The sequence below is a fragment of the Trachymyrmex septentrionalis genome, unplaced genomic scaffold (genome assembly GCF_001594115.1).
Source record: "Trachymyrmex septentrionalis isolate Tsep2-gDNA-1 unplaced genomic scaffold, Tsep1.0 scaffold6, whole genome shotgun sequence".
In the NCBI taxonomy this organism is placed as follows: Eukaryota; Metazoa; Arthropoda; class Insecta; order Hymenoptera; family Formicidae; genus Trachymyrmex; species Trachymyrmex septentrionalis.
In genome coordinates, this window is record NW_017305778.1 from 4,216,390 (window position 1) to 4,227,769 (window position 11,380).

The 11,380-nt window shown below is 37.4% G+C and overlaps 1 protein-coding gene across 8 annotated transcripts in view; it reads left to right on the top strand.

Moving 5' to 3' along the window:
• The window catches only part of LOC108752301, a 40,002-nt gene extending 30,828 nt beyond the window's left edge, over positions 1–9,174 (top strand). For 7 of the 8 annotated variants that reach the window (XM_018493039.1, XM_018493036.1, XM_018493035.1 and 4 more), the window contains exons 4-9: positions 908–1,142; positions 5,509–5,626; positions 5,908–6,061; positions 6,146–6,305; positions 6,444–8,092; positions 8,492–9,174. In XM_018493039.1, the coding sequence (XP_018348541.1) occupies positions 908–1,142; positions 5,509–5,626; positions 5,908–6,061; positions 6,146–6,305; positions 6,444–7,892 (2,116 nt within the window). In that variant the 3' untranslated portion in view covers positions 7,893–8,092; positions 8,492–9,174. Of the gene's footprint in view, positions 1–907; positions 1,143–1,976; positions 2,289–5,508; positions 5,627–5,907; positions 6,062–6,145; positions 6,306–6,443; positions 8,093–8,491 lie in introns of all 8 variants that reach the window. The other variant, XM_018493040.1, reaches the window with a different exon arrangement.
• The last annotated feature ends 2,206 nt before the right edge of the window (positions 9,175–11,380 follow it).

Consider the following 11,380-nt stretch of genomic DNA (forward strand, 5'->3'; position numbering starts at 1 on the left):
CGCGAAGCTGAGACATGTAGGAAACAGCGTCGCGTTGATTTGAGGGCAGCCGCACATAACATACGTAATATATAATGTACCGGATATTGAGATGAATCTTGGAGTCGTGGCAAGTACGAGAGCAAGCCAAGGGGCCAATAAACCAGCTGCGGACCGCGCAGTCTTGAAAGCCGCACTCTCGCCGTGAGGAATTCCGAAAGTCTAATTTCGGACGAGATAGATATTGGCTTACATGCACTTCTGAGGATTCTGCCCGCGGACCTCCCCTGGCCTGCCTCCGTCCTCTCCGTGCTCATTGCTCCCCTATTCTCTATCTCTCTTTCTTTCTCATCCTCGGGGAACATCACATGCGCCAGATCTCCCTTCATACTCGGGTTACAACCAAGAAGGAAACGAGTTCCCGCGTATTTCTGGCGTCGAAATGCCTGACACTCTCCCGGCGCACACCGGTGTATTGCATTTCTCCACGCCGCTCTCACTTTCACGCCCGTGACGAATTTTTCGCGACGCGAATCGAATCGAGTAGATTACAGCTGCATGACGGCACAGCGATTGCCCGCGATCAACCATTTTTATTCTTATTACGTTATGATTACGTATATTAAAAACGTGACAAGTTTATTTGGAAATTCCGGTCAGATAAAAGCGCGTCCTTGTCGAAATTAACGAATTTTCGAATAGCTCCATTCGTTAATTTGGAAAAAAAATGTAACAAATTTTGTAGATTTTTTTTTTTGCAGGATATATATAATACTTTTACGCATGTAAATATATTTATATCACTGCAGTGTCGTAACTTATACATACGTACACATAAAAATGTATATAAGCTCCGAAATATCTTTGAGAAATATCGAGCGCATTAGCGCATGCGATATTTTACACGCTTTGAACATTTGTTACATAGGTTCCCGTTTTACTATGAGATTAAAATCATCCTGGTGCTGTGGCTGCTAAGCCCGGCTACTAAGGGCTCCAGTATCCTTTATCGGCGCTTCGTGCATCCCGCGCTAATCCGTCGTGAAGCCGAGATCGACGAAGCCCTAGCACGTGCGACCGAGCAAGGTTATACGGCGGTGCTGCATCTCGGTACCAAGGGCGTGAACTATGCCACCACGGTTCTCATGCAGACTGCCATCAAGGTAAGGCTCTACGTGGTCCAAATTATCAGGAAGTGTATCGTCATTGTACAAAAAGTGCCTCGGAATTATTCCTTTCGCCTGGAGATTCTTCGATCAAATCGATCTCGAAGAATCCGCGAATGAAAGATGGAATGTCAAGCTGGGACACTGTGTTTGTAGAAATAGCAAAAGGAACTGGCTGCTTCGACGAGAATCGCGCTGCTTTGGAAAATTTTTTTCTATCATATTTATGATACAAATGTAATAATATAAATGTAATTCATTATTTATTTCTTACATAAAATTGCAATTTTGCCTCTCGCAAGAGGCTGCCAGTGTCCAGGAATGCCTTATGTCGTTTGATCTTGTACTTCAGCTAGCCTGAGCTCTCGCTTTCATTGACCACGCATAGAACATCTATCGAACTTCTCCTCGATTGCCGCTCACTAATGATTTTATGTGTTCTTGATTTTTTCTGTTTTCGTTCTGTCCCATCCGCGTTCCCGCACGTCATCGCCCTCTCTCACCACTGCATCGCCGTCTTACCGTCTAATCAAACCTGAAAAAAAAAAAAACCAAAAAAAAAAAAACAAAAAATCGCCATCATCGCCATCCGCAAAACCACGCACGGCAAATACCGAACACTTAACCACCGCTCGACCATCGCCCTAACCGCTGCCGTTGCTTAAGAAATTTGTCTACACCGAATCATCGTCAACCACACGACGAAATTCTGCCACTGACCCGTAACAACAACCACCAACACGAACACGCCGAATTGCTGGCCGATTGAAACGCAAAAAAATTATATATAAATAAAAAAAAATTGAACAAAATTACGGCATCACATGATAGAATCTCCCGATTGTATTCCCGACCACGACGAGTGCACTCCCTGATCGTCAATTAGACCCGGCGATTTCTAGCTTAGCCAGCCTCAGACCGACAGCGCGGTTAAACAGCCAGCTAGACGGGCCGGATTATCCGGACGACAGCGCGGTCTACAGTCGTCATCTGCATGCTAGGTCCGATGATCTGGTGATAGGCGATACGGACGCGATTCTCGGCTGGCAGTACCGCGACTCGACAACGGACGACGATGAGATGCTGATACAGGATCTGCCAATGACGGACACGGAGAGCGATCATCTGGAGGAACAAAAACCGGTGGAGTTCAAGGTGCCCGAGAAGGAAGCCCCACGGAAAACGCGAAAGTCTAGGAAGGAGCGCAGCACCGCTACCAAAGTCACCAGGCGACAGAAGATTCGCGCCTGCAAGTCGACCACGAAGAATTACGATTTGGAGTTTAGCGACGATGCTGGCGTCAATTAACTAAGATTAGAAAAATGAAAAGAAGAAGATGACTTGATACGTAGACGGTGGAAAAAACGGGGATAAACCACCGGAAATCTGGCAAAGCAGAAAAAGAGTCAAGATTATTGGAAAGTGTTGACGATTTTTATCGAAGGCTCGAATGATTTGTATCTGATGTATTATTACGAGCGATAAAAGACTTTCTTACGCGCAAAAGAAAGCACTCTGAGGATCGATGACAATTTTTTTTATATATTATACACTCACTTTGATACTTTTCTTTCATGCAATCTATTACGAGTTTGCTTTTTGCGTTTCTGTTTTTATGGGAATACGCGAGGCGAAATTTTCTGTTCGCGGATTCACGACAAATTTTCATTTAGTGATACATGTAATCTTTTGTCTGTGTTGCTTTCGTGAGTATAAAAATTACACTATGTGTGATTGTTTAACTATGGATAAAATATACTTTAGCGACGGTAAGGTTGTTTAATACACTGATAGGTATTTAATGCACTAATAGATAAAAGACTTTTTGTACAATCTTGTATCTCTATTTTTTTAGAAAGACACGAAAATTTTGAAGAGCTTTAATCGTTACATGACTATAGTGGAGAACTTTTAATCATGTACACATTTTCGACCAAGATAGGACTTGTTAATCGTTTCCACTCGTGTGCCTTACTTCGATTTGTATAATTATTCCACGTAAACTTCGTTCAATTCTAAGATTTCTATGGATTACGTACGTCTTAGCTGGAAAATATAAAATAGCTTTAGAAGCAATCTCAATATTTTTACGTAATATTCCACACATTGCCTTGACGTTAATACCAATTATGTCAAAGCGTGCGGTCAAGACGTTCAGTTTAAGAACGATAATCAAAAATCGTTGACATCAAAATATATCCAAGAAAAAATCCGAAAAATATTAATTAAAAATTCTGTGTAATTAACTATCAACAATTACATCTTTTTTTTCTATTATGTTTTTATCTCGTAATTTTTAAATAAGTTTCATGATGTGATTAGGACAATCAACCATCACGATGAACACTGACTTTGATTAACTCTAAGACTACACATCTTTTTTGAAACTACATGTGAGTTTCTCAAATCTAGTTGAGTATTTTTATATATATAAATGTATATTTTTATATATATATGTAAATGTATATTTTTTAATAAATTTTTTTCGATGCGAATGCTAAACATTGTAAATCAATCAATTATAAAATAAAAATTCAAATCGGCTTACTAAATTATAAAATAAAAGTGATTTGAAATTTTAGTCGGTTTTCAAAAACTGACGTTTTGTAGTCTTAGAGTTAGATCGATTTATGACCAAGTCTTTTTCCGACTTCGTCATAAGTAGGATTGTTATCTACGTAAAGACAACGAATCTTTAACTTAGATTAACTCGATCGAAGTCATTGAAACTGAGACTTCAAGCATCTGTTTTATGCTGCATGCTCGACAAGTCATGTATTCTACAAATTGCGTTTCGGGAGGAGGAACTCAGAAAAAGAAGTTGTTAATACGAGAATTGAGAATGCATACAACGAGATGGACGATCACGCGCTCGCGTAATCGTCATCGTCATCATCATCATCATCATTATCATCATCATCATCATTGTTGTCATAGCTAGTATTATTCACGTGTTTGTGTATTCGTCATCTCGTTTGCGCATTTCATCTACGAAGTTACCAAAAAAAAGATTTCTTAGATCGCGCGCACACGGAAAAATCAATAAAATTAATCTCTCATCGACTATTGTGATCAACAATTGTTGGATGTGTCCTACTGTATCAACGCCGATAAAATATCCGTTGCTACTTGTTCGACGTCACTCGTTTATGGAGACGCATAGACGGAAAAAGACGCGTGTGTTATTTGACGTATGAAAGAGAGAGCATTTTTGTACGTAATTCACGTTACAAATATACTAAGAAAAATATACTAAATCTTAATACATGCTTTTTTAAATAGTACTGACTCAATATTTACTTGTGTGTGTGCGTGTGTGTGTGTGTGTGTGTGTGTGTGTGTGTGTGCGTGCGTGATAAATATAAACATTAATTCCAATAAAAATTGATGATTATATCAAATTCTTGTAAATATATGTTTACATATTTAGTAAATATTCAATTAGTACTAATCAAATTCGAAATATTAAAATTTAGCACATTTTTTCAGCGTGTACGTTATCGATTATTCTTCTAGAGGATGCTTTAATTGTACATGTACAACTATACGTTATAGTTCCGAATGAACTATCAGGGATTAATTTACGCGAAAAAAAAACATGCAGGTCAGTTTTGGTCTTTGCGGCAACAAAGACAATTTCTGGCCATGTAAACCCGATGCCTTGTCACATGTAATTTTCCGTGTGCGAGCGCTTAGCATCGAGCTGTACTAGCGAATAAGATTTTTGTAACCCAAAGACTCTGATTATTACTGATGAGCTGATTCCTTTCTTTTCAAATAAAAGTATTATTTGGATGAGCTTTTGATCCTCTGTTTTTGTTCGTTCATTTCTCCGCAACGACCGCGTCCTGTCTTACATCACCTCCCGCTGTATCCCGAACAGCGATTTTCATTCCAGGCATTTAATTCTCGCACCAGCAGCGCATTCTTTCCAAAAATATAAGTTCACATTCAATTAATAGAACTAATCGCTAGACGACGCGCTATATTAGACGCGATATTACTCACGCATATTGCACGCATTTATCATATTATCATCGGCCGTCGCGTGCTTCTGGATGGAGCATGTTTAACAGAAAGACACGTTATACGTCCGGGAAAAGCAAGAAATCGCCTTTGGATTGATCTAAATTCGGCGTAAGGGGAGTTTGCCTTCCGTGACCGGGTGACGGCAGATAACACATTAACATCCTCTTTTGGTTGGTAAGATTTTTATTTTGTTTTCTTTTACTTAATCGACTCTGAGTTTTTCTCTCGATAACTTAATTCTTTTTTTTTTTTTCATCTTTTTTTTTTTCTCGCAGTAACATACTGTTCGCATTATTTACGACGCATGTGTTTCATAGGCGGCTTTCTTTTCCAGGGCGGCGGTGGGCTGGTGCAACAATTGAGGAAAAGTTACAGCCTCAGTGATCTAACCGGCGAGAAGGAGGACGAAAATAGGAACACACCCGATGCGCGTGACGAAATAGATATGGAAGGTAGCTGATCTCTCGCGTCGTGTTCATTAAATGGAGATTTTGCAAAAATAAAAGCAAATATTTTGAGCGCGAGCAAATATTTCTTTTTTATATTTTTACGGATTTATATGTTTATTTTTAATATAATTATGTATTATACTTTATAAATATGCAATTTTATACATGTTGTTTTACATAAATTTTTAAAAATATTTAAATAATCTTCGAATATATAAAACAAAACGCGCTTACCGCTTAGTGACTCAATTTTAAGTAAATAAAATATTTCTGGTTTCTTACAGTGGAGCCTCGTCGAAGAGAGAACATTGGCAGAAGAGGCTATAGTCCTCGCAGGACCCAGTCCAGCAGCAATGCGTCTCGAGTAGAAATGTATTTTTCCGAAGTGGATGTCGATGTTCGACAGCCAAGGCCTAGGGAGCCTATAGCTAGTTTAACGTACGTAGTACGTTCCCGCAGCTTTCGAGAACAATCGCATTAACGTTAGGCGGCCGATAATAACAAATCTTTTCATATTTATAGAAATATAAGGTCCTCGGACGACATATCTAGCGGTTACAGTAGCGGCGAGGCGTTGCAATCCCAACGAACGACTTCTCAGGGTGACTCTTTAGTGAGAACATCAAGCGTCGGTGCGAGAACACGCGTGAAGCCACGTTCTACCGCGAAGAAGACGCCTGAAGTAAGCCCGAGTAGCATAGAGACTAATAATCGTGTACACACCTATCATTAACAAAAAAAAAAAAGAAATTACACATCGCTCTTTCACGCACATTCGTCAACTCAGTTAATAACACGTACTTTTTTATGGTCTTTGAAGGACAGGGGCGAGGATTTCGACCGCACACCTTTCGAAAATGTCTCCCTACCATCGTCCCTAAACGTCCTGACTCCTGAACAAGCTGTCGAGCTTTTACTGTTATTATCTCAAAGTAATAAATCGGTAAACCGTCCGACATCGATTACAGCTTATATCGATAACGATAAATCCGCAAACGAAAACAAATCCGCAACGAAAATAGAAGATAATGAATCGTCACCGATGGAATCGAGCGGCGAATTCGTTGACACAGACTCGGCTCAAATAGACGTGCAAACAGTGCAAACCATAGAGATCAAGAATATCTCGATGGAAAACTTGTCAATACCTGCGGTAACAAAAAGCGCAGACAAAATAAATATCGATTGTTCGATAAAGGAATCTGATTCTCAGCAAAGCGATTCTAACACGCAAATTGCATATATTGATGAACCGAAAAGTAATCAAGAAGTAGTTTCAACTGTTTCCCAAAAGCCTGATACAGAAACTGGTCTTGAACGAATAACCGGCGAGATATGTCAGCAAAAATTCAACGAGTTGAAGCAATTATTAGATGATGCGCACAAAGCTGTAACAAGAATCGTATCTTCCCAAGAAAAGTTGAATACGATCGACCAAGGTAAGGAACATATACGGGAAATTAGGACTGACGATTCGTTGAGTACTTGTGCTTGCGATTATACTGCGGTTCAATCTTCCATTACGCCAAGTACATCGAATTGCGATCTTGACGGCGATACTCGTGCAGGAAAATATCATAAAAAGCCCGCTCCGAAAGCTCCGACAAATGACGAGGTAATAAGTAATGAAGACATTGACGAAAACGAGTCTCAAAATGCTTTGAAGGCCACTTTGGTCATTAAAACTGGTACATTGAGAACTGTTTCAAACGCGGATGCTACGAAAGATATATTCTTAGCACATACCCCGGACACGAAAAAAAGAAAGAAGAAATCTAATAGATTACGCGCTAAGGAGAGCTTTTCCAAATTATTGACAATCCCGAAGAACATCTTTCACAACGCTTTCCACAAGGAACAAAATGAAGCTTCCGCTAAAGAGGAAGATTCCAGTTCCTCGTATTCTGGGACCAGTGGATCCGCATCGAGATCGAGTAGTATCGGATCCCAGGCGTTTGTAGATACATCCTCAAAATTATCTGTTTTAAAACAAGAAGTGGACGTAGAAGAGATTCCACTGAGACCGAAGCGCGATGATAACATTAAAAATTTCGACAAAGATAACACTTTCGCTGATAATTTGGATACTAAGCCCTTAAATGAAATTAAAGATTTTAAAATTGAAGATAATAAGAAAAAAGAATGTGCAATGAATACAGAAAAATCCGAAAATTATGAAGAGAATATTGAAAATGAATCGAACTCACAGATTCGTGATATGCCACAGCCTTATAACAACAGAAAAGAGATTATCACTGACATTAATTAAACGCATTTCATTAATGTCGCATATTTCATAGAGAAATTATGTTAGCTGTACTAAATAATTACATATACTTGTTTTGTCTTTGATGTTTTTAAAATATGATAAAAGCTTGTTCGTTCTCTCTATCCCAGTTTTTTCCCATATTTCGTATTTTATCCTAATAGGAAATTCGGCCAGAAGAGATGGACTGTTTCATTAAGATCGTATGGACTAGTTTCTGATTTCTGAGTCTTGTTAATCTACAATTAACTGCAATTTCTTTTTTAATCATAACACATAACACTTAACTGCGCGTTTTAGTCTTGCATGATATTAATGTTTAATGTGGCATTATAATGTAATTAATCCATAATTTTTTTAATTACAAGAGTGAATGGTTTGTTCATTTCAAATAAGGGATTTTTATATTTGAACTTATAAGTAATTTTATAAATAATTGGTTGAGTTTTAGTCTAAACTTTTCAAAGAAGATGATCTTGCTCTTTATTTTTTTATCACTTATAAATTTCATCAAAACCATAAAAAATGGCGAGAGATTAGTAACATGTCCAAATTCTAGTAGTAAAAATATAAGTTATAATAACATCATATCTTTATTTCAGATAACGAGTTTTGCTACCTTACCTCGCAGTAAGAAGACCAGTAAGAAAAAAGTGGCATGAAACCTTCCTGCTGCTGACCGCATTAAGGAGTAAGACCAAGTCCCTTGTAAAGGCAAATAAAAGTATCTTCATCGGTGTGCGGATCAAATATTTGCACCAGCCAATAACGGATACACTAATAGGTCAGCAGCGAATATCGATTAGCCAAAACACGCAATGTATACAATTGAATGTTTCTAGCACCGGTATTTCTTAATTCAGCTTTTTGACTATTCATTTAACTTATCGAGCGTTAGTTTTATCAGTCAAAAAAGAGAGAATCCTGTCTTTTCTCCCATTTATTCGAAAGAAATTGCTGGATATGGGCCAGGGTTATAAAAGAAATTCCAGGGAATGGAAGTAACTCGTTACTTGTAACAAAGTTACAGTTACGAGTTACTTTTTTAGTAATTTTACTGATAACTGCGTTACTTTTTTTTCTTTGATAACTGTAACGGTAACGAAGTTACATTTTATTGGTAACAGTAATGAATTTTACAGCTACTTTTATCGTCATTTTGCACGCGATTGGGCACGAGTCACCCATAGCGCTTGAGATTAGAAATCCTCTACAGGCCCATCCGCTGTGATTGGTGGTCGTCGATTTTAAAAAAGTAACGAAAAAGTAACGAAAAGTTACGGTACTGAACTCCGGTTACTTTTAAAAATCGGCAACTTATTACTTTTTCTCAATAATGAGTAATTGTAATTTGTTTACTTTTAAAAAGTAACTTTTCATTTTCCCTGGAAAATTCTGATAGCTTTGTTATCCTTTGGAAAAAAGAAACATAAATAATGTTTATATATATATATACTGAACTCCGATCACGTCGGATCACGTTGCACCGTTGCTCACCGTCATCCGACATGTTGTTACATGATACAATAATTTCCCGTATGTATCTTAAGCTCTCGCGAGAGAGTCTAGCTTTTATATGCTAACATTTGGTAGTGCTGTCGTAGGTAGGGAGGATTCGATACATATTGCATGCAGTATATCTGCTTACGAATAGGCTTTGATTATAACAAAACTTGCCACAAATCGCGACGTAGTCGAGAATGGAGTAGAAAAAGAAATCCGCTATCTAAATCAGGGATTTCGACGCTTGATTCTCAACGCGTAGGCAATCGCCGCGAACAATAAGGGAATTCTCTACGAACCAGCGACTGTGAAATCACCACGAAATGACTTTGATATTGCGAATGCTATTATAATCGAACAAATCGAATTCTAGTCAGTCAGGAAGATGAGTAGGAACTCAGACCACATTGAAATAGTGCCACACGATTGCCCGTATATAATTCTCTTTTCACTACCAAATAGTAATTGTTTGATAGACTGTCTAATTACGATTATGTATGCGTATATCGCAAAGTATTGTGTGGACTTAATCGAATAGCTGTTTTCCCTCGCACGGAATCTGAAGAGAAAATCGCGCGAATTTCTTTTAAAAAAATAAAAGGAACTCTACTTGCGTAAGGTGCAACGATTTGTCTATTAATCCGCGGCAAATTGTTAAGAGTATTGTTGAGAGAGAAATGTGCGAGATCACTTTCAGTTTTTGCACGCTTGCAATTCGAAGACGAAGTATTAGCGATGTACTTTAATAGCCAGTTTTTTTATTTTATGATTGTATTCTTCATATCATTTTATTGCTAATTTAGAATGTACCCTGCTTGTATAATTCACGCTTGTATAATTCATGAATTTTAAGTATTTATCGTGCATAATTATAATTACATTTATATTTCGGTATGATCCTTTCATCAGAGCGAACGATTCTACATCGTATGCTCATGAAAAATTTACGAACAAGTCCTATGACTTTCAAATGTATTGTGTCTACGTGTTAATGGATTCGTATATAATTTATCGTGCTATATTTTAACGTTCATTGCATATCTTAGGCAAAATTAACATATTATGTATAATTAACATAAATTTAGAAACAAGAAAAACGTGGAAAATGGTGTCGTACACTCGACGAGTGAAATATTCGATATGTTAACAATTGTTGATTTTGTGTGTATATAAGTTTGACGCAAAGTTCATGATATTATCGGAGAAGAAAAATGTAGCAAATGCTTTTATACACTTCGTGCTGTATAAATTATGTATAAATAAAATCTACGATAAAATATGAAGTATATAAATACGGATCTTTATGCAAAATAGATATTTTTATCTAATCCAGATGTGCAATATTCGCACGAAATATGCATTTGCTGCATTTTATCTGCGTCTTTATAACACGACTCGTTGAAAGACGTTAATACGTATTTGTCTCGAACTTTATAAATACATATACGAGAATATATGTGATAAGAGAGTGAGTGAAAGAGTAAGAGAAAATGCTCAACTATGAATCTCTACCGATATTAAATGATCGGTTTCCTAATAGATCTTATATATAAAGACATCTCTCGTTCTTTGTAAGTATTCAACGCCTCTGGCGCATAAATTATGCTCAGAGTTCTTATGGTGCTGCGATCTTTGTAATTTGTTTTATAGTTCTGTACGTCGATATACGAGAAAAAGAATCGAAAATAAGTTTGGAACAAAGTCATTCTGTGTTCGAGTTACTCAGATAATCACCGACGCAGAGTGAAATTGGTTAACAGTAGTTCAGGCATAGTATAGCGAATAAATGACATTAAAGTACGATACCTGATGAATGCTCGCACTTGTCCTGATCAGAGAATATTATATAGCCATGTTTAAGTTAAGCCTGAGTTTTCATCTAATGAAACTCAAATCTTTTAAACAATCTCTTTTTATTCATAAAATATAGATCTTGCAATAAATGTAAAGTGTGTGTTAAATGAAAAGACAAAACTTAATAAGAATGC